The 26,675-nt window shown below is 36.1% G+C and overlaps 1 protein-coding gene across 2 annotated transcripts in view; it reads left to right on the forward strand.

The window, feature by feature from the left end:
• LOC131044213 (fumarylacetoacetase) overlaps nucleotides 1-26,675 on the forward strand; it is a 122,806-nt gene that overhangs the window by 36,591 nt on the left and 59,540 nt on the right. For both annotated transcript variants that reach the window (XM_057977489.2, XM_057977490.2), the window contains 7 exons: nucleotides 2,239-2,297; nucleotides 2,387-2,511; nucleotides 4,015-4,089; nucleotides 11,891-11,966; nucleotides 12,367-12,466; nucleotides 12,614-12,673; nucleotides 22,415-22,485. In XM_057977489.2, coding sequence (XP_057833472.1) covers nucleotides 2,239-2,297; nucleotides 2,387-2,511; nucleotides 4,015-4,089; nucleotides 11,891-11,966; nucleotides 12,367-12,466; nucleotides 12,614-12,673; nucleotides 22,415-22,485 — 566 coding nt within the window. The remainder of the gene's footprint in view (nucleotides 1-2,238; nucleotides 2,298-2,386; nucleotides 2,512-4,014; nucleotides 4,090-11,890; nucleotides 11,967-12,366; nucleotides 12,467-12,613; nucleotides 12,674-22,414; nucleotides 22,486-26,675) is intronic.

The following is a 26,675-nucleotide window of genomic DNA, read 5'->3' on the forward strand; positions in this document are numbered from 1 at the left end:
AAATAGGGGTTTTAGAAAATAATTACAAGTGACTTTTAAATATGCAATTTAAAATTAACTTGTAACTTATCCAAAAAATCCCTATTATGACTTAAAAAGCCAAAAAGCATCAAGGGGGAAATAAAAAGTAAGTTACAAGTTCTTTTTTCAATAAAGTGCACTTGTAATTAGCCAAAAATTTCTCTACAAAGACTAAAACAAAGAAAATCATTAAAACTTGCAATTCAAGGAAAATTTCCCACCTGCAGTCAGGGAGAAAAAACCCGAAATTGAAGGAAAGACATAGAAAACGAACCCAAAATGCGATGAAATTTGAAACGTGGTTCGAGGATGGACTGAGGATTAAGCCAGTCCAAGGGCGAATCAAAATTCTGCCTTGAGAAGTGTGCCATAGAGTAAAATCTTCAACCTGCAGTTACTGTTCTGAAACCCGAAATTGCACAGAAAGCTAGGAAAAGGAAGACCAAAACTCACCAAAACTTGGACAATGATGGCAAATACACCCCCCCAATGATTTGACACTATCAAATGTGAGTTTTGTACCTCATAAAACGTGCCTTGGAGACAAAAATGACACTTTTTAGGCAAAAATTTGTAGGGGCTGTCACATTTTTGAGAATCCAAAAATGAGGACAACACATCTTTAGTAAATAAATTTTTCAATATATGGCAGTTTCGACAAATGTTTCTGAATAGAATAGGCTGTTTAGTGATCCACATGGCAATGTTGTTTTCAATCTATGAAGAAGGTGTATTTCTTTTGTAAACAACTTAAACCTTTCCCACACAAATATGTTTCCAATTACATGTGCAAACAAGAGCTGCACAAATAAACCAAACAGCTTGGATAAGAAACAATTTTCTTCCATTTTTGAGAATATCAATATATTTCTTCATGATGACATTTTCTCTTGAAGATAAAAACCAATTCTCTTTTGAATAAAATGTACAACTGGTCACATGACAAAACCATCCTCAGAGCAGACATGACTCTTTGTATTGAGGTTTTGACCAATTCTTAGTCTAATTTAACATCATAAAACTGCTAATCTATCTTAAAAGTTAATCTTTAAATTTTTAACAGGTTATTATAACAATTCTTTTGGTAATCTACCATTTGCTTTTTTACATTAATGTTACCGTTAGTAAAGTCAGTGCCATTTTGTTTTGGTCCTCTTATGATTGCTTTATATGTACATGCTCAATCTGTTTCTGTCCAATATTGGCCCACAACTCAGAACCTTAGTGATTTGTAACCAGTAAATAATAAGACCCTGAGGTAGATTTCTGTTGCTCATAGCTTAGGAATGTTTATACTTTATAGGTTGAAATGTTATGTAGTATCTACATTTAGCAAAACTACATGAATTTTGTGTAGAAGAAATCTATGCAAAATTATTTAGGGTTAAAGCAACCATTTGCCCCCATGGCGAGTATGAAAATCAAATTAGAGATTAGTTGTGGATTGGGATAACTCGTACAGCTGCTACAACCTCAAGAGGCAAGATGTTCTAACTTCTAACCTTGTTTTCAGGCTTATGCACCATATCTTGTGCTCTTTAGGTGTGCATGGCACTTTGTTAGTGTATTGTGTATATGCTTTTTATAGATTTAGAATGCCTATAATGTATGATATTATCATGTTTTTGAGTTTAGTAGGTATTTACTTGTAACTGTGATAGCTATCATATATTTCACAATTGCTGAAAGACAATAAGAAAAATGTCAGCCTCTTCATTCTTTGGAGCATGACGAACTTAGGCATGGCATCATAAAATCCTTTCAGCAAAACTGTAACCTGAGCCTCATGAGGATTTGGCCTCTGGACATAAAGTTGATTTGGGGCATGGTGTTACTGTTGAATGTACAGATCCCATCGGGAGAATGAGCAGAGGAATGGAAAGCTGTACGTAAACAAATTCTAAATTCTACAATCTGCAACCATTCAATGAATTACTACACTCAGCAATTGGCAGGATAGAAGTTGAAAGAATGGACATCTATTTTTGTTAATCTGAAATTACTCTTATGCTGGTTGTCCTACATTAAATTTTTATTTTGATTCAAACTTTAACTTGTGTAATAATTTGCAAGCAATAGATCTGGAGGGAATGTTTTTAACAACAATAATGTTTACTAGTTTGCCTTGAAAACACAATGATGCTTATTGTCTAGCTTTCAAAACTGGCTATTTCATGTGCAATAAACAAGACTAATACATCTGCCATATTCTCACAGCTGATGATCCAACCTTGCGAGATAATGCTGAATTACGGAGGAAAGCATTGCTCCTAATGGTGAGTGTTTTGCAAATTTAACAAGTGAGCTGATAAACAGCTTTAGTGTGTTCATATAACTGATGATTGCATGATATATTTGATTACAGAATCAGGTCCAAATGGTGCTTCCTGCTGTAATTGGGGACTATACGGATTTTTTTTCCTCCAAGCATCACACACAGAACTGTCTAGCTATATTATTTGGCCCTGAAGCTCCTATTCCTCCAAACTGGTAATTGCATTTCCTATCAAAGACAAATTTGTGTAATCAGGTATCAAAACAGAGATATTTTTCTTGACTGAGATTTGATTGTTAATGGATGTGGAAGTTACCAGGAAAAAATGAAATGAGTATTTGAAAACTATAATACACAGATGTGAGGATGCATTTTGCAAAGGGATGTTATTGGGAAGTTGTTGGCATTTGTTCTTACGGTTTTATCTTTTTATCCTTCTCTCTCTCTTGAATCGCACATACGGCTTTTTCATGAAACATTTGTAAATGTGGTCTGTTAGTATATGACTGGAAATGTTAATATTCATTATTGCTAATTTTTGAAAAAAAATTCCTAGGTTATGTGTGTCACCAACACGTTTATGATGATTCTATGCCTGTCAACTAATGAATGAGAACTATTTTTGGAAATACCAATTTTGCATTCAAGAGGAAGCACGAGTAAAGTGAAGACAGTTTAGCTCATGAAATATTTTTAAGAAAATGAATGTGCTTTGAGTAATTATGCATTATCGAATCTCTTAGAGGAGTAACCGTATAAAGATAGGTTTGTTTGCTCAAGAGGAGGTAGTGCTAAAGGTTAAATCCTCCATTTTAGATGTTCCCAGAAATGTATAAAATATGCTGACAAACTGAGATTTGTAATCATACATAAAATATTGCAGTCTAATGTATGAGCTCGTTTTAATGCCTGAGGGCCAACAAAGTTGGTTTTGGTCACCTATAGGATGTTTGCAAGTTAAGAGGTTTTCTAGGCATGGAGTTTTAATTGTTTCTTCTTTTGAGACTGGTCTTTGTCATTTTTTTGCATATGCCTCAATAACTACTCTGCCTTCTAACCTGTGGCATTTTCGCAGAGAATTGAGAATTCAAAATTTAAGTTCCAAGATTATAGCCCAAAACAATCAGATATCAGTGTAAAAGCCTAGCAATCACGACACAGAGAATATGAAGAGAACAGAAAGCAAGAATTTGTAATTACTAATTATAAGAGCCCCAGTTGTTTAAAATCTAAGCTTTTGTCACTAAGTGATTTCCATGTGTACCTTTGAATGTCCTATCAATGTTTCCACTTTGCTGGTTTGTGTTTGTAGTTGTGATTTAGTTGCAAGGAAAAATGTATTCTCAATGTTTTGGTATCCTTGGCCTCAACTGTATGGTCTTGCTGTTTGGTCATCACCTTATTGGTTGTTTTCATTTTCCCTTATTTCTATTTCTATTCTCTCAGGTTGTTTCCTCAGTATTGCTTTATGGTTTTCTCCCAAGTGGGCTTCTCAACTATGTCACTCACATTTCAAAAAGCATATAAATGAAGAAGGTGGTTTTGACAAATTATGTTTAAAATTTTAATTTTATATTAAGGCATGATTCTATTTGAACTTCATTGTTCATCTAAAATAGTCTCTATAGCCTTATTTTGATATTGTATTATCCTTATCTCCCTTGCTGTACATCATAGCATTTCAAATGTATCTAATTTGCTAGGATGTGATCTTGCAGGCTGTCTCTTCCTGTTGCTTACCATGGAAGAGCATCTTCTGTTGTTATATCTGGAACAGATATTGTGAGACCCAGGTAATGCTTGGTAGCATATTATTTTTCTGAATTTATCAAAGTTTCTGGTGTCCTAATACGTGCCTGGAAAAGAATATGTACTACTTCATTTTATGTTTTGATTCTATGGCATTAAACTATTGATCTTAGTACTATTAATGGATAAAATTTATACAAAGTTAGTCATACTTTGCCATTTTGGAGGAAACTAAGGAAACATCCCTCTTGAAAGATGTTTTTGTTTGTTCATTTTCTTTTAAATGTTTTTAATTTTTTCCCCTTCACTGGTGTTAGTAATTTCTCATTGAAGCTTAGTATTGAGAATCTGCACGGTTCTTCTAGACTCACGTCCTATTAAAATAAAATGTGTTCTTTTTTTAACAATTAACCTTATCCTATTACTGAATGGAATTCCCCTTTCAGCACTGAAGGATTATTTACAATTCATGAAACATGCACAATTTATTATTCTAACATGTTATAGATTTGTGCATATGCAGACCTCCATCCTCACCTTTTCCTCATGAAGTAAATAAATTTGACAAGCTTTCATTTGATAAATCAATTATAGAGAAGCAGCTCTTCTCCCAATTTTTTTGTTTGTTGGTAATTATATGTATTTTGTTGATATTTGAAACAAAGTACATAAGGTGTAGTATCATCTATTCCACATCACAAAGAAACAATGCCAAAATTTGCTCTAAAACAATGTCCATAGTCTGACAAAACATCAACCAAAACCCTACCCCCGCATACTAATATTCTGCCCTATACACCAATTTATGCAATTTAATAGTTTAAAACATGTAGCAGTCGATAATGTAACTACATAAACAAGCTTTAAACAAAAAACACAATGTTTTTCTTTTTCTTTCTTCCTCACTGCTTCCAAAGGCCCATTGACCCATTAGTCTTTCAGCTTGAACCTTGCTTCTGGTACTTCCTTTGGTCTCACCTTCCTCTTTCCTTTGGCTTGCTCTCGTTCCTTCACTTGCAGGTAATGTATCAGCGAATCCCAGCCGATATACGCTTTTGCCTGATGCTCATCCTTGTTAGTCCTTTGTCTGGCGAATAAATGATATCAACTGTTGAGGAGTCTCCTCATCTGTGCCTTTGGCTACCTCCACAGGCATAAACCTTGCCCTCAAAATTGCTCTTTCCAACACCGATTGCAAACCATATGGCCAATCATTTTCCACACAACCCTTCAACACCCATTCAACATCTTCTTTCCGTCCAACCTCCAACTCCCATGCTGCCACCATTGACACGATGTCTATATTCGCCCTGTACCCGTGTTCAATCATCAAAAACTCTTCACCTAGAAGAATTTCCATGATCTAAATAAAAATTTCTTCATCGAATTTGAAGAGATTTTTCATTCTTTTCTAGGGACTTCGCTTATGAATGCTAATCATTGCCTTGGCGTAATCAAGGAAAAGGTGGCCTCCATATTGAAATGCAGTCACCACTCGTCCAAAATTGTGAGCACCAACTGCTATCTCCGTAGGTTTTAATTACCACCTTGGCGACCTATGTCACATCACCCCGCCACCACACCCTTTCATTAATAGCTTCTGAAAACGGCGGTGTACTATTCCGACTCAGAGATTGAGCTCGAGATTTCGAAAATCTTCCATCGTACTATTCGGCCGATCATCAAGTGTCACTGCCAATTTTGATAGCCTGTCTACCACATTGTTCCCTAATCTCTCCTCAAAGTTTCTAATAAATGCTTGGCAATGGTTATATATTTATTCAAATTCCAAGCATGTATTTCACCCTTTTTTATTGCATTAATAATAATCAAGGAATCTCCTTCAAGATATATTTTCAAGTGCCCCAATTTTTTCCCCATTTTCAACGCTTCAATAGCTGCCTGAGCCTTGGCTTCATTGTTCATTCCCTCCGCAAGTTTTCAAGCTTTAATAGCTACAATATTGCCCTCCCAATCTCGAGCCACGAATCTAACTCTCGACAGTCCTGGGTTGCCCTTTGAGGCCCTATCAAAGTTAATTTTTTATCATCCTTCCCTCGGTTTGGACCACTCCACCACCTTCACCTTCTCGGATTCCGGATTAACCCGAGCAAGCCCATTAATAGGCCGTTCTTCTCCCAATGTTATTTCTCATGAATTTAATATATATTTTTCTATTAAGTAGTTTCTTTTGTTATTAAAGGTGGTTCTATACTATCAAGGAGACACGTTAAAAGTTAGAACTTAAAACCGATTGAAATTTTAACAAGAAGGTTTCCAAAATATTACAACACTTGTAAAAATAATATCTAGAATAAAGTGTAAGTAATTATAGGCTTGAAGAGTTCTAGTTAATTGGTGTGTTAAAATGGTAGAACTTTAAATGATATTGAAAAAATAAATAAAAATAGAAATCATAAAACCTTGGATAATTATGGTTAAACGGCATGGTGAAATGGTCGCAATGGGTTATTTAAAACATACAAATCTAAATAGTAAAACTTTATTGGTTGAAGGGAAAACTTATAATGCTAAATCAAATGCTAGTAGCTCTCTTGTGCTGCTGTTTCATCTTAGTACTCATTTTTTAGTTTTCACAGAGTTTCTTTGCTGAGTCCAAGCCCGAGTTTATAATGTGGCAGTTGAGTTCTATTTGAGTCCGAGTCTAAATGCAATGGTTCAAATGGTCAAGAAGCAACCTAAGAAATGGATTATTTCTTGGACAGAACAATGTTGTTTTTCGGGGTGTTCCTCATTATTTCAAACCCTAGTAAGCCTTTATTACTTAGTGAGACAATCAAACTGTATGCTCCATCTGTTGGGGGACAATCTGAGATAAAAAAGATGATATAGAACAATGAACTTGGTGTGAGAAAGGAGGATGAAATCAGCAGTTGCCAATTGTTGATTCCATTGCAACACAATCCTAAAACTTTCCATGAAAGTGTTGAATTATGAGCGTAAACTATCATATTCTCTGTTGGCTGAGTTGACATTTAAATGAGGTGAAATGGGAATTAGGCCAATTAGTGCCATGTCAGTACATTAATTTCTTAAGTGATATATTACGGATAACAATAATTATTCTTCACAACAAAAGGCATATCTGACAGAACCCCTGTGCCTCCCGCACCCCTAAATCCCCACATCTCCCTCTCCCTTTGACAAGCATTGACTTTGATGACAGAGAGATCAGACTTGAAGGAAGATCATATAAATGATGTCGGCAATGAGTAGATTGTCGACTGATACCATTCTGACCTGAAGGGATTGACTTTGATGGCAGTGAAGTCAGACTTGAAGGAAGATCATATAACTGATGCCAGAAAGGACTAGATTGTTGACTGATACCATCTGACGGTCTGACCTATTTTAACCCTTTGTTCATTGTTTTTTTGTTGCATTAACCAAGGAAATTGCTGTTGAGTTAGTTTTGTTGCTTTGACTATGGAATTTTTGTTGTATTCACCAAAAATCTTTTGCTATGGTGATTGGTTTGATTGTTATACCCCAATCTGCTACTCAACTTTACTATTGTACCTCATATGTTGGCTTTAGGAAATATCATCGAGTGAACAGTTCTATTGTTGACCAAAAATTGACAAGGTGTATGGATGGTTTGACCAATTTTAGTATTTGATTTTTGTTAACCCTGATTTTTAGTTATTGTACTTGAGAATAATGACAAGCTGGGTTATCATACATGAGATGTTAGGCTATCAATGATTTACATTGGATTATGATGTCTAGTTATTTAACTACTGTAGCCTTTTGATGTAGTCAATGCTATGGAATTAAATTGAGACATTTCCCTTGCAGGGACACCTTACAAAAAACTTCCTCAGGGATTACAAAGGTCTGATAATACTCTAAAACTGAATATATGATCCCAATTCTTGGATGAAACTTAGGATAACAAAATGGTCAAAACTAGTTGTCAAATTAGTTGTTTTATGAGGTAAGATTTCTCTGTTTTCCTTTGCAAGCTCAGCGAGGTTGAGAAGGAGGAGCACTTTATCTTCCGCTGCCCTATTTACTATGAGATCAGAGGGAGGTTCTACTGCCTTTTCAGAGGGACCCAGTCTCTCTCCACCTTTTCCAGGTTCACGGATCAGAGATGCCTTGCTCTCTACCTGCAGGAGGCCGTTAGACTCCGAGATCATTCACTTCAGTGCCCCTCGTGCCCTCAGTCTTGCTAGCTCATTATCTCCTCCTTCTCCGGGCCTCTCCCCATGCGCGGCACCAAAAGGCAGTCGACTACCTCTCCCAGTCATTCCAAGTCCATGAGGCCCCGTAGAGGTTACACACAGCGGTCCCCCTCTTCTAGTTGGACTTAGAATACCCAGCGGCATCATCCTTCAGCTTACTCTTCTGTCTTGAGGTTCTTCTCTGCTGCTCCGGTTTCTTAGTGTTGGCTTGGTGGTTTTGGGTTCCCTGCTCGGCCCTCCTGCCTTCTTGTTTGCAGTTGTTGCCTTTGTTGTTGTTTGTGCTTTTCTTTGGTCACCGTTTGGTGTCCCTGCTGAGGGCTGCCCCCTTCTTTGTACTCTTCAGTTCCATTGACCCATTTGTGGTCACTTGTTGGACATTAATAAATTTATCTTTATCTTTATTGTTAGTATTTTACGTATCCACCTTGCTGATTTATTTTAGAACTTGGACACATTTGAGACACATCATATGGCTGATTTTTAACAGCAAAAAGACATAGATCAACTGTTCTCACAAGCTGGAATAATAAGAGACAATTTCAATACATAAACGTATTGGGAATTTGCTGATTATATTAACAATATGATTGCAAGATTACATTAGAGTTTCTTCGAGACATTTGGACAGCATCTCCCCATAGGAATATTATATTTGACAGATCCCCAACTCCCTACATGATTCCCAGGCTAAAAACATAATTCAAGACTCCAAAACAACACAACTATTGGCACACTATGTGCTAGGGATTGACAATTCTGACATATCTTTTCCCTTGAGCTCTTCGCCCTGCATATGGAACTTCAAGAATCTATTTCCACCTTCAACCTGCAACAAAAAGATCTGGAAGCCAAGCTTCATAAGCTTCCCTTCATCCCTTTCCATTAATCTCTTCAATAGGCTGCCAAAATGAGAACATTTCAAAAGAAACAAGAGAGAAACTAGGATATAATTATTAGGAGTGTAACTCCTCCATTAATGTGGTGTCCAATTTCAATGTCAAGAGAGAAATTAGGAATATAACTCCAACAATTAAGTCTTGAGTGGTGCCATCCTCTAAGAAGAGTTAGAGACAAACTGGAAATTAATTATGGACATGCAAGACTCAAGTATGTCATGTGAAAATGTTTCTTACTTGTGACTCTGCTCTATTGGATGCATCAATTGGAGATCAAGGCATGCAAACAAGGGTAGTGATTTGAATTTGAATTTGCCAATTGGAGAAGTTCAAATATTATATCCTCTTCCACATCTAAGAAACAAAAATTTAGAGCCAACAAACTAAAGGGGAATAAAAGCTTTTGGTTGATGCTAATGGTTGGACTCTTGAGATGCTCACGTATCACTTATCCCTTGTGACAAAGACAAGGTTTCGTTGATGTTACTCTCTTCCTCAATTGAGGTTCTTTATGGTCCCATTGTTTGAATGTTTTTTTCTATCTTTCAATCAACAAGGTCATGCTGTCTAATGGTATATGCCTATCTTGTACTTGATATAACTCATGGTCTTAGCTCAAATATGTCTATTTTGTACTTAATACCGCTCTTGGTTTTAGTGCTAGTTTTGATGTTCAATTGAGATTACTACTGCTCCTTACTAATTATTTGATTATGGGACTCAATTACTGTTTTTCATGCTCTTTGATGATACAAGACTTGGTTCAGTCAAGTTTACTCATGCTTGTAATGCTGGGGATGGATGTCCTCAATAATGAGCAAGGGGTGTTAGTCATACATTGGTTTCCAGTTGTCTAAAACAATGTAGCAGAAGTTGACAAGTCATTGAGATTTAGACCTATTGGTGATCATACATTTAAAGTATGTAGCACTCATAGACGTGCGTGTAATGTAAAATATTTAGATATTAAAAGAAATTTTATGGTCCTAATAAACTAATGGATCCTATTAGGTATCATTGTGTAGATTTTGCCTCTTTTCTTGTTTTTTCCATATGAAATCTGCAACATAGAGGGAACAAATTCTATGAGTAGCTTGTGCGACACAAACCTAAATAAGAGCAATTACAATTCTTTCTGTAATTATCAATAGTCATAAAAGGTGAGAGGAAGGCACTAGGAGGAATTTTGCGTGTACTTGAAAATGGTACTTGCCTACCTCAATTGGTGGTTGATGGGTGACATGGCACATTAAGTGTAAGGTGTTCTTCGTACTAGAGATGACCCTCTATAAGCACCTATAATTGCTACAAAATTCTTTATGAAAGTTTTAGCAATTGGATATGCCTCCTATAATTGGTTGCATTTATAGGACACAAAGGATTGGAGGAGAGGGAAAAAAACTACATGAAAAGTAAATGTGAGCAATGTCCTTGGAAGAGGCAATTTTTTTGGGAGTGATGGATTATGAGGAGACATTGCAATGGCATTGATCAAGGGCCAATTTAGAATCCTTCCATTAATTGAAAACAATGGACAACCTTGTTTTGGTGAGTGAAATAACATTGAAAGCCAATCCATTTGCAAAATCCCTAAACTCAAAACAAATCCCTTAAAAACATGAAAACAAATCCCTAAACCGAAAAGTTCATCATCAAGGTTTAGGGTGGATTTGCTTTAGATGATATGTGGTTGCTCTTCAAACCAACAACATGAATTTGCAATCATGAGGCCTATTTATAGATTGGATGGGTGACTGATCAAGGGTTGAGATTGATCCAAGAGATCAATGGTTGAAATTGATAGAGAAGATAGGAGAGAGGAGGAGCCTCAAAGTGGCATCTTGTGATTGGTGCATGTGAAGAAGGCTAAGATTGAAGAGATTTGAATGGTCAAGATTGTTTTTGGGAGAGGATGATGAGTTAGAATCAAAAAGCTACTTTATGAAATTCAAAAAGTCATTTTTTTGGAGACATGTGAAGGTTGAGGATTTTTTTGAAGAAATGGATGGACAAGAATTGATGAGAGGATTTTTGGAGAAGTGGGATAAATGGGACAAATGCATGTAAGGTTTGACCATAGCTTAAGCATGCTTTAGGATGTGCAAGTGGACTAATTAGTTAAGTAATTGGTTTTTGTCAACTAATTAATTGAGGGGGATTTTTGGGAGAATTAAATAAATAGTCGTATTTTTTTAATTTATTGAGGATAGGAATGTGAAAGGTGAATTTAAATAAATGTTATTTAATTAATTAAGGGTGGATTATAGAGGGAAGGGGGATACATGATAAATTAATTAAATAAATGATTTGAATTCATTTAATTGATGCTAGAAGGGCAATTGGGAAGGTTAATTAATAATTGTTCTTATTTAATTACCGCTAGAAGAGGTTAAAGATGCAGTTAGGATGTGAACGAATTTAGGTGTCTACATTACTAACAACTGCATGGTTTCCATTGGGAACAATGATAATTTAATTTCTTGTAGGTGGCTTACATATATTTCGTTAGGCTCGAAGAAACATCTTTTGTTTTAATAGAAAATATAGGATTTACCTATTAGCAAGGAGATACTGTGAGGTTGATTGATTTTTGGAACTAAATCAGTATAAAAGGTTCCTTTTTCTTAGATCATTTTTTAATTGTGAACAAAATACTGATTTTTTTGTTTATATGGGATGCTATTTAGCCATTTTTATTTGAAAAGTTCCTTTCCATAAGGCACTAATTTCTATTTCCACAGAGGGCAATTGCATCCTGCTGGCAAGCCTTTACCAGGATTTGGACCATCTGCAAAGCTTGACTTTGAGTTAGAAATGGTAAATTTCTTGACAATCTCCACGTGATCAGGAAAGGGATTGTATATGATGCTTTGTGGTAAAATATTTGAAGTGGTTTTTGTTTTTATTTAACTTGCATGTACTAGGAAAATGAAAGATGTCAAATTTTTATCCCACTCCCCAGCAATACTTTTATCTAGTCCTAGACAAGAGTAGACAATGCATGGGAAAATTTTACTTTATATGTTTGGCATTGGTTAAGATTCATCCTCTAATCTTTTTTCAGTTTTAAATAGATTCCATATTGACATTAACGTAATATATTGTTTTTTAGATTAGACACCACTGTACAGATACAATATTTCCCAGTTTATTATAGAGTACTTTTAAAAATGAATAACATACTGATAATAACTTGCAAGTGGTTTTTTCTTTTTAGGCTGCAATAGTTGGTCCTGGAAATGATTTGGGCAGAACTGTGAACGTGGATGATGCAAGTGACCATATCTTTGGGCTGGTTTTAATGAATGATTGGAGTGGTATGTCTTTTTTAAATACATACACATACATTCACACACACACATGCTTGTAAATATCCTGTCGTTCACAGAAGTTGACATATATTGAAGGAAAAACATGAATTTAGAAAATGCATAATGCAAATGATTTAACGATGTCATTGACAGCAAGAGATATACAGGCATGGGAATCTATACCTCTTGGACCATTTTTGGGGAAGAGTTTTGGTGAGTATATTCTCTCATCTTTCTTATTTCCAATTGATTGGAATTTGAATAAACAGTTTGTAGTCGATTGTAAGAAGCCCTGCTTATTCTGCCCTTTATTTTCAGTTTTGATGGTTTGGCATTTTGTCAAACACTTGGCGTGCAAACCTCTGAATTCTGATTTTTGTGGATCTGATATGAATTTTTGAGTTTTGTTGTTTGAATTTTGGATTAATTGTGTTGCAATTACATGTACCAAATAAGAGAGAACATAACAAACAACTTAACAATACCAACAAATAAATCAGGCATTTATCAGACTGTAACAGCAAGTACAAACCCTAAGTATTTGAGTGTTCAACAATTACAACATACCCGGATTACGCATAACTCCAATGGCAATGAAATGAGCAATGTAGAAGACCTTATGATAATGAAACAAACTCAAATCTGAACTCCACCAAGTCTGAAATTTCTGCTACAAACACTGTTCACGTTACTGTTCACAGCACTCTTCATGTCACTGCAAATAAGCCCAAACGAGGAAAGATCATATAGATTCATACAATCTCCAATCTGCACATTAGCTCCATCATTGAATCCAGATCTCTGTGAATAAGCTCAGTAGTGAATTCCGAATGAATCCGCCTCTCAAGTTGAGTTGGGTTTCCGTCCAACCTACGAATTCCCAAGGGTTTTTGTCCTCGGAAATGGTGGTCACTGTCACACCAGCAACTATGGAGAAATTTCAAGAATCAAATGGCTCCTTTATAAAGACTTCCCAAACTGTTTGTGAGCCCCCACTCTCAAAGTGGGATTAAAAAACCACTTTCATTTTATTTACTCCTTAGAAAGTCACTTTATGACTTTATTTTCATTTTTATAAATAAAGTCACTTTAATTTTATAATTTTATTTTATATCATAAAGTGACTTTTTCTCACCAAATAATAATATAAAGTCCCATAAAATAATTTTCCACCTTTTTATTTCTCCACCAATAGAATCAATTGACAGGACCAACATATCATATCATCCCTTGTATCTCCAAAATTTGCCTATCAGAATGAAATGAAATAGTCTAATCAACTCTCACGTGGTCACTAAGGAGAAGGGACATTACACAGATGTTGTAAGAAGTGTAGTCTTTGCATAAAATTGATATCTATGGTTGGCCTCGCGCTTAATAATTCATAGCCACAATGCTAAATTGACTAGAGCCAATGTTACATTTAATACACAATGAGTATGGGTCATATACCTGATTGTGATTATAGTCAAGACCATTAGGTTCATATACTCTACCCTCATTTGGATTTGAACTTGTGGCTCTCCCACTTAATCTAGATCTTCATTATCAATCCCACTGAAATGTTTGAAGTCATACATATGAACTCAAGAGGGCTACTGCAAATTTCTTATGGTTTTGGTGTGGGCTGCAACTCTTGCTTCCAATCTCATGAATCGGGCTAGATTAGAATCCAAACCAAAATATTTTATTCCTGAAACCTGAAATCTGGCTTCTGCTTTCCACTTCCTAGATTCAATCTTAGGTGCACCAGATGAAAATGATTGCCTTCTCATTGTTTACTTTTGTTGGCAAGCATAAACCTGCAAAGATAACTTATTAGCCAAGGAACAACCTTCTCTGAGGATTTGTAGAAGAGATAAAGAATTTACCTTGGGGAGACCCAATAGTAGGGAAACCTTTCAATTCTCTCTCAAAAGAATTGTTTACAAGAGTACCTTTACTCAACAAATGAGCCTTTTCTCCCTCTGTGAGCTTCCAATTCCATTGCCACATTCTTTAATGATGACTATGAGATATGCTCATACTTAGATATCCCTTTAGATGATTAGCTATGTAATAATTGCTTGAATCTGCAAGTTCCAAAAGACAGAAATAGTTGCAATTTACATTTTATATGCTATGGGAAGGCAACATGAACAAGCTTGAGTGAGATGTCATTGTTGCCACCATATCATACAAGATGAAGCTTTATCCAGATGGATTTAACTCTTTTTGGTCATTCAGATAAGGTTGGCATGTGCCAAACTAGTGCGAATAGACTTGGTTGTATATGGACACCTACCAACTTTATTATGCCTCTTGTGGACATGGGTTACTTTTCTGACAGGTTTGACATTTCTATAATAGTGTCATGTTCAAAATGCACTAAACTTACATTTCTGAGTTTATTTGACCTCACCAACATTGATGCACTTGCTTGCTGACTTCCTGAGATTTTTGACATCCTCAAAGTGTTTCCTTAAGTTGTTCTGCTAGATTGGTGACACAAGTTCATAGTAAACGATATAATGAACTCCACAAGAATAAGAAAGAACAAAAATATTTGGCGATTTCAAAAGACACCAAAGAAAATCTCACTATATGATAAAATGAATTGATACAGTAGTGATTGATGAGGTTGGAGGCATTACTTCTATATATACACCATGAAAGTTCATTTTAGGATCCACTAAGTTTCTAACTCCAATATTATAATATGTGCAAGTTATTTATGTAGGCTCGTCAACACATGCAAACTTACACAACCCGATGGTATGCTGCAAGTATAGGTAAATAAAAGGTATGTGAGAAGATGGGCTTTCCAATCTCTAATATGCCAACTCAACTTGGAGCGGACAGGGAAAGTGGCATTTAACTATATCCTTTTGAAAAGGAGAGGGTGCAACATACCCTTAATAATAGCTTTCAGTAGTCCAAACAAATTTATAATTTGGAATCTGTTTGCACTTAATCTGAAGTTAAGCATCTTCTATGCCTTCTCTCATTTGTTTGAAGCTTCAATGCCATGTTATCTCTTGAAACATTTGGATCTCTTCTCCTAAAGATATTAAAATACACAGTTGAAGAACACCTACACTAGAATTGTGATCCTCAAATCTACTCTAATAATCTAAGAGAGGAGGCTCCATGCACTAGGTTGTATCCTCAAATGAACTCAGCTCATCATATATTCAACTCGGAAATCCTGTGCAATTCCTATAACAAGGGATTGGCAATCTAGAAGACAAATTGAACTTATGTGCTTATACTATATCCAATACCCAATCAATGCTTCTCTATGCTCTCCCTCAAAAGTAAACAACACAACTGATGCATACATAACCAAGTATTGGGATTGCTTCAAACTATAAGTAATTCTCTACTCTTCACAAAACACAAAGTCATACGTACCTTGATTCTTCATCAAGTAATAAAAGCTAGTTCCTGTCCACACATGAGAAAATGTGGTCTTCATAATGCATAGGAACCATATGATAGTCATATCCTTCTTCATCCCTCATAAAGAGGGATCTCATGGAAAATATGGGGGTTAAATGCTAAAGCAACTCGTGAATTTGAACAATAAGTTGATCAGTCCAAGATCCATACAATATGCGTATCCTTAAAAAACCGCATAATCTGAATCAAAATTCTAAGGAGTCATGCATAGGATCTGCCATGGGACTCTAGGTCTGGACCTTATATGTAATGGTTTGGTCTAGTTTTCCTTGTATTTGGACAAGTGTTTGATGAAATGTCACTGATTTGATACTGTAAAATTCCACTGACCATTATTTGTCTCTAAAGTAATGACTGGATTTTTCTCTTGCAATCACCTTTCTTAGGCTGTAGCCCACAAAGAAGCTAAGTTTGCAATATGGTTAAATCTGAGATTGTAACTAGAGCGGTTGACTTTGATACAAACCCATGATGAGCCATTTAAAATTTAAACACCTATTGGAATACCAAGTCCAACCTTAGGAACTGATGATGGTTTAAAATGAGTTCACAATCTTCCAATATGGTCATAGGAGTCTCCTTTCATGTCCTCCTAGAACTAGCATGACTGTCCTCTAGTGCTTGGTGACACTTTTGAATGTTGTTCGACTCTTGGTGGATGGATTAGGGCATAGCCAGATGGTTATAAGATATTCACGTCCAACAATGAGAGTGGTTGCCAATAATTTAATTCCTCACAAACTCTTGCATTGATTTGACCTTGATCATATTTGTCAAATATCTTAGTCGCTAATTTCTATTGTGGGGTGTGATTGAGTTATATCCTACTTATGATATCAATTAGCTGTAGATCTTTGTCCAATAATTTTTCCAAATGGTTCCTAATAGCACTAGAAGTATAGCTTGAAGATAAATTTGAAACCCTCTCTATTTACAACACAATATCATAACGAAAATGAACCTTCCAAAATTGAAATTCAATTACAATTTTTGAAATGCCAAATCCACATTGGTGAACTCTAATTGAATTCATTCGAAGTGACTAGGAAGAATACTTCTTCAAAGCTAGTTTACCCTTAGGGTTGTTTTGGAGCGAATTGCCCACATGTCACAATAAGAAATGAAAATAGTCAAAGATGTCAAATTCTCCTTTATGTCTCCTTTCAAAAGTTTGAGAAATTATATTTTATTCCTCCATAAGGTGAATCCTTTATTTTAATTCTCTTTTGGGTCCCAGAATAAGTCACTTAGATAAAATAATGAATTAACTAAAGTTGTTTGTAGAATAATGACCTAAGGCAACAATATTTAATCAATTAAACATTCCCTTACTAGCATCTCGGCTAGTCAATTGGAATTAAATAGGCTAAGGGTCTTCTTCTTGACTCACTCCTGATAAGGGAACATAACATTATAATGCTGAAATAACAAAGCCAAAATAGCATGATTAAATGCCATAGGACCCTAGCTCTAGACTTTTTGATAGTGGAATGATCAATTATATAAACCATTATCTTGTTCTTCGTTTGCAAGAAGTCATGCCTCAAAAGACCACAATCATCATGGAAAAGTGAAATCAACCATCTTTGAATAAATTACCTCCAACATCTCTTGTAACTAATCCTTGAAAACACAAATGAAATCAATATAGCAATTCTTTCTCAATGGGAATATTCACATGCAAGACCACTCATTTGTCAAAAGCAATAAAGAGCTCGTCAATGATGAGATCTAGATGTCCCGATCAACAATTCCATCTCCAACACACCAATCGTTATGTATCTTGGGTTGAATCAAGATAATTGGAGAAGCTTCAAACTAGCCAGCACCATAAGTCTTAGTTGACATTGCAATTGTGAAAGTTGAAATAATCTCATTATTTTTTGAAGAGATTTCAAGAACAAGTCATACTCTACATGCAAAACAATGTTTTCCCAACCATAGTGTGGCCTCATATCACCTCCTTCAGCACCTATCAAAGGAATGCAAGATAGAATCAATAATTAGAGCCAAAGTGGATCCATGAATACCCTCCTGTAATATTCCCACTGATTTTTTTTTTTTTTTTTTTCAAAGCAATCTCACAATTACACCAATCACCTGTTAGGGTTAGAATAAAGAAAATCCCAACAACTGGAAAGAACCCTACACTTTCTAGTCACAGACAGCCTAGACTGGGGAGGGTGAGAGCATACGGTAGCAGGGGATCGTTAGTGAAAATATGCTGAATTGCTGAATTGCTGAAATACAATAACGGGCTGCACGCTAACCCCTTCCACTTTTCAGCGGGATGAAGACCAAGAACTTGGCGGTAAACCAGCCAAGGAAACAAGAGCATAACCAAAACCAAATCACTCTACCGCTTATGCAGCGGGAGGACTTATACATAAAAACTATCACTCAACCGCATATTTCAGCGGGAGGACAATATCACTCAACCACTTTCTCAGTGGGAGGACAAAACTGAATTACAAAACAAGAAGGCGGCTAAGCCATCCTCTTCCACTTGTTCAGTGGGAAATACCATATAATGCAACTGATATGATTGATCAGTACTATTGAAACAATCTTACAAAGATAGAGATGCGAGAGAAGTTAGAGTTAAGTACATATCTCAAGTATTCAATATCAAGTTCACACAACAAAATCACTACTTGCTGTTCTGAATCAGAGTCAATAATACGCAGAACTAGCCACACCATAATCCACTAAAATGCTCGTAACTTTCCCAAAACTAAATGAAATCACGTCAAACCAAATGTAAATGAATAGCATAACTTAGGCAATCAATTGAATACCTTAAAACGGCAACTTGGGAGCCACAAGAGTGATGTACGCAACCCAATGCAAATCTGGAAATGGCGCTATAGCTTAATGCTTCGATTTGCAATCATAAATTGGAGAGTTCACCAAATGCAACGCCAATGTAGAAGAACGATTGTCTCTCCAATACGCTTCTAATGAGCCTTCACCCAGAACGATGCACCCAACATGCAGATAGCTACGACCAAAACACACTTCCAGCCAACACACACCAGCAACTCCAATAAACATAGCAGCACATAACTCTTCAAAAACACGCCCAATGCAATCCCAAGTAACACCAAGTAGTTCACAAATTCGAACCATAGCTAGGAGTGATGTCTCACACTCGAAACTACAAAGAAAGATTTAGGAGGTTTTCACCCTCGAAGAAGTCTGGAGTCATTCCGATAGCATAACAATATATTTTCTTTGGATAATCAAATGAGGAGCCAAACACCTGTATATATAGATTTTCAAGTTTGGAATCCAAATTCACCTCTTCCAAATTCACCTCTTCCAAATTGTATTTCGTCTCAAGTGGTGGACCCAAGTATGGCGCCCACTTCCTAAGTCAAAAATCGCGCCTAGGAGAGAGGACCATGATTTTGGCACAAAATAAACTTTGGTGAATATAAAATAAAGTCTCCTTTCATCTTTTGCGTCCCCCTTCAATCATCAAATAATTCGCCTAGGCAGACTTAGGAAGAAAATCACATTATGCACAATTCCCAATATCATTAATCAGTAATAAAATAAATATTAAACCTTAGGATAAGGAAATAATATTTAATTAATCACTTATGACTCCAATACTGATTATCAACAAAATCCAATATGAGGTTGAGCAATGAGAATTACTGAATTGTGTTAGATCAGGACCATATCCAGGACTACCAAAAATAGAGATGTCCAAATTGCCACTTACTAAAAATAGTAAGTCATGAAATATTGCTCCGAAAATCGTGATCTTTGCACCCAGAGAAAGAGCTTGGCGAGCTTAGTAACACTGCACCATCCAGACAGCCAAACCCTAACTTACTAAAAATAGTAAGTCCACATTCCACCAAAGAGTCAATTGCATGTTATGCCACACTGGAGTCCATGAAAAACCTAGAAGGGAACCACAAACAGGACTGAAGAATTCCCCTCCGACTACCCCTGAGAAGCTCGATCATAACTCCATAGAAGATGGAAACCCTAATTCTCCTTTCCACATAGCCTACGGGTCTCCGGAATAGGCCAATGGACCACTGAATGCATCATCACAAGGAAGGGGACATTGCACCTCCTTATACTATCTCTTGGCCAAGGACAAATTGAGCCATGATGATGTTCTTTGTGTCTGCGACTAATCATAGCCAATTGAATGATGATTTATTTACACATCTTTGAGAGCCTTTGCATGCTCCATATGTCCTGAATAGAGGCCAAGAATGTCCCCTATGTCCTCTATATGATGGTTGGGTCTCACAATGACCTCTTTTTACCAATGAACTAAAACCTTTGTAGTGTCTCTTTCCTTTTGAAGCAGTTTCTCACAAAATGCCCCATTTTGCTTGAATAGTAACATGCCTTCTTCTCCTAGCTATTGTTGTGATAGGTATTTGAAGATGCTGATTCCTTCTTTCAATCAACTGTAGGTTTCTAATGATAAGAACTCTTTGAATAATCAATCCCTTATCTTCCTTGTAGAAAATTTTGTAAAGGGAGAACAATATTTTGGCCTTTCTTGCCAAGTTCACCACTAATATAAATCATATTTTGAAGCAGCTCTGCACCAATTCCTTTCATGTGTGCCTCAATGCTCCAACCTTGGGAGAAGTAGGTCTGTTCACAAGTGACAACACAATCCTTAACATGATTGCCATCAATATGATCATCTTTTGGGGGTCCTTCTGCGACCTTTAGATGTTTCATCTTTTGGGGGATCTTGCAAGCTTCCGCCATTCCTTACCTAACTTAGTCAATCTTACAAGTTTTAAGCGATCTTCTTGGAATTTTAATGCCCGAACGTTAAACTCATCTTGCGGATTCCCATGCTTCTGCTCATGACATCATCATTTCCTGGACTGATTATGGGCATGCTTAAAAGGACGTGAGACCCCCTGCGCAGGACTCACTAGGGCGAAGGCGAAAAGACTCAAAAGAGAGGGGGACCCTGTCGGCGATAGGGAGTGTGTGCAACGCACAACAATACCTTGTGAGATTAATGAGATGGGTCCATAATTGATCAAATGATCCCTGCAAGCATATGGAAGAAGACCAATAGGAATGTTGTCAAAAGAAACCAAAGAAAAAAATCAATGCAAAATTGGTTTATAAGGTGGGAGGCATTGCCTCTATTTATACAACTCTCCATAACTGAAATAACTTAGTCTAATGTATGAAGGCTCTGATCCCAATAGAATAACAAGCACATGTTATAATTGTAGGCTGTTAACTCATGCAGACTCAGTAATGCATGCAAAATTTAGTTACTATACACAGAATGCAATGGTATACCACAAATATTGTAACTCAAATGGTCCCAACATGATGGGTTTTCTGCTATGTAATATGTACAATTGTTGGTTTCAGAACAATGGCTTCTTCTGTGTGTCATCTCTTATGCTTTGTGTTAAGTGTTATTAGTGATTCTATTGAATCATTTGTGTTTATAGGTCTTAATTTTGGATGTGATAGCATCTCCAATTGACTGATCCATTCCAGATCATTTTCTTCATTTGGCTTTCACTTCTTGTCTTGGGCTGGTCTTTAAGCTCTTTGCTAGCAAACATTTGAAAATGCATTACACATCTCTTGATTTTTCATCCTATTTAAAATTTACTTTGACTTGCTTGACTATCTTATGTGTGTCTTTTGCTTATATTTTTTTTTTTTTTTTGGCTTGATGGTTTGGTAACTATCCTATAGGACTATCTTCTTTAATGCAAGCAATAAACTTGGACTAAATCAAGGAAACCCATGTTAGATTGTCCATTGAGTACAAGTGCCGGTGTTTAGTGGGATAGATGAGAAAGATCATAGCAAAATCTTATCAACTTCCATTTAAGGAATGATTGCATACACAATTTGAATTATATTTCTCGTTTTCTTTGCCTTTCTAATGCAAACATGTTGATTTAAACGTTTTATTACGCCTTAACATTTTCCTAGGTTCAATCTTAGTGACAACACAAAGTTGTAATGTGGCAAACATAATTGCAGCATGTTTATCTATCAAAGTGAATAAATTATAAGGACATATAATCTAATGAACAAGCATTAGGTACTTAGCTATGAGAAAACTAGAAAATGTGCTTTTAATTGTTTCCCAAGTAATATTGACATTAGGTTCTTCACCATTGAAACTAATTAAGATATGTATGAAGTATACAAAATCAAGAAGAGATAAGCTACTGTCATAAGATTTTAGGTGGACACACCTTGATGGAAGATCATTTCTTTCTCTGCTTTTTGTGTTTTATGATGTGGGAATATTTAGTTAAAACTTGTGCTTCCTTGCAACTTGTAAATAAAAAAATATTAATATAATACTTTCTACAACAGTTCTTATAAATATTACCACAATGGCTCCTAGCTATCATAAGGAGTGTGGGGCCAACCGTATATCTCAACTGTATGATGAGAACTGAATAACTACTTTATCAATAGGATTTCTTAGTTCACTATGTTACAAATTGCTTATAACTTAATGCTTAATTTCAGGAACATCCATCTCACCTTGGATTGTCACTCTAGAGGCCTTAGAACCATTTGCTTGTGAAGCTCAAGTACAGGTAACCTAGATATTCATTTTCTTTAAATCTTTTACAGAGTAACTATTTTCTGTTTGTTTCTTTCAAACAATTTAGATTTTCTATTGTTGCCTTGTGATCAATTGTTTTGCATGGAATTGCTTCTTGCTTGATTATGGAGTCCATGAGAAGTAAAATGTGTGTATCAAGTATCTTTATTTTTTTAATGTTATAAATCTAACAGGTTCATTCATTTTCTATTGTTATAAATCTAATAGGTTCCAAGTAGGAAGAAAGACAATGAACAGAGGATACTACTGAATACTGTAACAGGGATGAATTATACATCAAAGAAACACTTTAATAGAATCCATAGCACTTCCAAATTAGTTGAGGTCTAAAGTTTTAAAGTTTGATTGAATTTTGTTTTAAAATTTAATTTGATCTTGAGCTTTAATGTCCACTAGTGGCTAAAATTGGTCAGTGAGATTTTGAAACTGTACAAAGGAAAATAATCATGGGGAGTGCAAGCACATCTTTGAAAATAAAAACCTTATAATACCTCGGTAAGGAAGGGGAAGACAGAGAGCTCTAACATACTTCATCTTCTTTATAGTGTTTTCAATTTAGGTCAATACAGACCACACTCAGATTTTATCTTCTTTTGAAATTTCTATCAGACTCAGTTGTCAAGGTGATTGATGTAATGACATATAATTTATACGCAACTTCTGCAAATTGCACTATAGAAAATGAATAGTCAAAGCAACTTAAAATAATTGCGTAGAAATTGGAACAAACACTTGGCATAGATCTAACACACACAGTCTCCAATGTGCTCACTTTAGCTCAACACAAACTACACTCAAGTTTCTTTCTTTCTTTTGACTTTGTTATTAGATTTTGTTGTTAAAGCAATTGACAATAAAGTTCCAAATTAGAGGCAAGATTGCAAAAAGTTTAGTATAGAAAATGAGTAATCACAATCAACCAAAAAAGTAATAAATAAAAATTGGAATAAACAATTGCCACTTTATTCATATAGAGTAGCATACATGCAGAGATAAATTCTCTAGATTTTGTACAGGAATGAAACTAGGGAGAACACATGGGAGAGTTCTTTGTACTTTAACATGACATGTGTTGGAAGACTCCTTAAGAGGTGTGTTGGTTGGATAATGAACGATAACCGCATTTTGTAATAGACACAAGTACTAAGCCTGATGATAACTCTTGAGTGAGCTAAGTACATAAGAAAAATACGTACTTACCATACTGTACCAAATGCCTACAATGCGTATGAGATATTCTTGTAATGTAGTTGTGTGTATGAGATTTTATCCTTATATCTTGAAAGATCCCCAATCCAATTTTTACCCTGTCTAATCCAAAATTTGAGATTATGCGCAACTGTTTGTTTGCTGATAAGTCTTTGGCCAGCGTATGTTGGAAGGGGTTTTACTGATTTTTCTTGTTTTGATTGGTTTTTTGATGTTTTATGAGAGATTCTTGAATGCAATATAAAAGAAATTGCTGATGCAAACTAATATAAGGCAGAACACATAGAAAAGGCAATCAAGGAAACTTTCTTTTGCTTAACTAGAATGATGTACATACCATTAATAGGATCCCACAAGTCTGATATGAATTTCCAACTGATGGAATATAGAAATCAGCTCCAATAATGTGCTAAAACCCTAATGCACCCTAGGGTTTGATGTCCATCTTTCCACAATGGAGCGGCTAGTGGAGAATAAGCTGGAAATGGATGGAATTGACATCTAGAAGGTCTGCCCTGCTGATAACTGAAGAAAAACTGCCCTCCAACTGAAAAATCTGCACTTTAAACTCTAAAGAAGGCTGCCAACTTCGTCTTGAAGCTAGAAACTGCTGAAACATGACACTGGGAGAGGTGGGTTTTCGTCCAAATCTTCGAATCCTTCCAGAAGTTTGCGTTCCTGGAAGCCCAAGCTGCTCAAACCCTTAAGCCTGCTACTGTTCTCAATTTTGGAAGTCATAAGAATGAGAATAAAAGATGAGAAAGTTGTTTTTTAACCCCTCCCAAGAAGTTTGATCCATTTGGGAGTTACCATTTGGCCTTTTAAACATAAAATAACCTTGAGGGTCTATTTCCTCATTGAGAATTTGGCCCTCCCTTTAAAAATAACTTGAATTACTAGGACGGGGGTCACTTTTTACTATTCATCTTTATGTTTTTCAGTTACTATTCACTTTTCACTATTCACAATTTCACATATAGCCAACATTAGAATTTTAATTTTAATCACAGATACAACTCCCAAATACCAAACTGAAAGGCCTGTGAAGCTCCAAATTGAATCCCACAACCTCGGGTTGGGTCCCAAACCACACTGTTGACCGACGAGACTTTGAATAGTAGGTCAACCTCCACAAAACTCTGAGATGCCTAAGGAAGGGACATTACAGTCCTCCCTTCCCAGGATTTCTTGCCCTCAAGCAATTGCAAAGTTGGATGCTGAAGTATCCTCTCACCTTCCACCGCACTAAATACTCCCAGATGACTCTGTTCCTCGGCCTTCTCTCTCTCATCTCAAGAATCTCAGCAGGAATCGGTATCAACCGGCCTTCTTCGTCCAAGGGAGGCAAATCTGGTGATGAGGTAACGTTCTACTCCAAAGCCTTCTTCAAACAAGACACATGGAAAATATTATGTATCTTGCTCTCTGTAGGTAACTCAAGCTCGTATGCAACCTTTCCAACCCTCCGGAGAACTTTGTAAGTGTTGTTTGTAACTAGGGCTATATAGGGTTCGGATTGCCTTAAGGCAACATCCGAACCCTTTTAGGTCTGGGCCCTAAAGGGTAACGTGCCCCAAGTCTAGGCCTTGCCCTATTCCTCACGCTATCCTAAATACACACGCCATAATAATATTGGCGCCAAAACTTAAAGGATGCCGACTTGCAAATAAGGGTTAAAGGTGCATATAAATAAAAGACATTTCACAAGTCAAACACAATCATTCATTCTCAAGCATTCAGCAAATCAGCTCTGCATGAAAAGTGCGAATTTACACTAGGAGGGTGCAAACTTGTGCGAACTTGTCTAGACTTATGCGAACTTGTCCAAGAGGACAAAGGCAATCTTTGGTGCAGACTTGAAGAGCTTAGAAGTGCAGATCTGTTATACAAGAAGGGACCAGATCTGACAAGGAAGATAAGTATTGTACTTGTGATATTAAGGGAGAATATATAATCTGACCTGTGGGTCTTTAATGCTGGGTTTTTCCTCCTTGGAGGTTTTCCCAGGGTATTTGTGTTTGTCTCTTGTTTACTTCCTTCATTTCTGAGTTTACTGAATTATGATTTACTAAAATGTTACAAATCTGATTAACAAACTAGGGCATAATTAAAGGACATAAAACCTGATTACTAATCTAGGGCACAAAATTACATGGTATCAGAGCGAAGGTTATACTAACATTCAGATTTCAGTAAGCTTTTACTTTTGGTTGCTTTTCGTTTTTCAGATTAAGATAATGGCAGGGTTGAAGATAGAGGATAGAGTTGATGGGCACTCAACTTTACCTCCTGGAAAGTTTGTACCCTTTGAGGGGAATGACTTACTAAATGTTTGGGAATCAGATTGAAGAATAAGGACATTGACGGGTCCACATCAAAGGTATGAAGGATTCAATCAAATAAGTGTCTTCATTCCCCTGCTCTCAAGAAGGGTTCACTTCTCTTGAGCATTTGTATCGGTGTGCCTTGCTGTTATAACACTAGTTGGGGTCTTATCTAAAAGCTAAGGATGTTCTAACTTATTTTCTATCACATCAAGAGTATTATCGAGGGTTTGCATATTTTCTAGGTTTTGTAATTACTTAAATTTCTTTGTGTCAAGTATTTTGGTCTAAACCCTACATTGATATATATTTCATGATTCTTAACCCTTGATGTGATCTGATCCAATATTAATGATGACTGAAGTTTTTTTATTGAATGGTAGATTTATTTTGCTACTAGACATGCAACACTCTATTATTGGACCTAGGTGTTGTTGCTAGGCATGAAATGCCAATCTTCCCTTGTCCCATTGTTGTTGTTTTGTGTTACTTGATGACACAAAAGGTACCTCTTCCAATTGGCTGTGATCATTCCATCACCCTGGCAAGGTATGTCTCTTATTGCTGGATGATTGGATCTATGTCTTCATAGGGCTTCTCTAGACAATGATACATCATTGTTAATTGG

This window comes from Cryptomeria japonica, chromosome 6, assembly GCF_030272615.1.
Source record: "Cryptomeria japonica chromosome 6, Sugi_1.0, whole genome shotgun sequence".
Taxonomy (NCBI): Eukaryota; Viridiplantae; Streptophyta; class Pinopsida; order Cupressales; family Cupressaceae; genus Cryptomeria; species Cryptomeria japonica.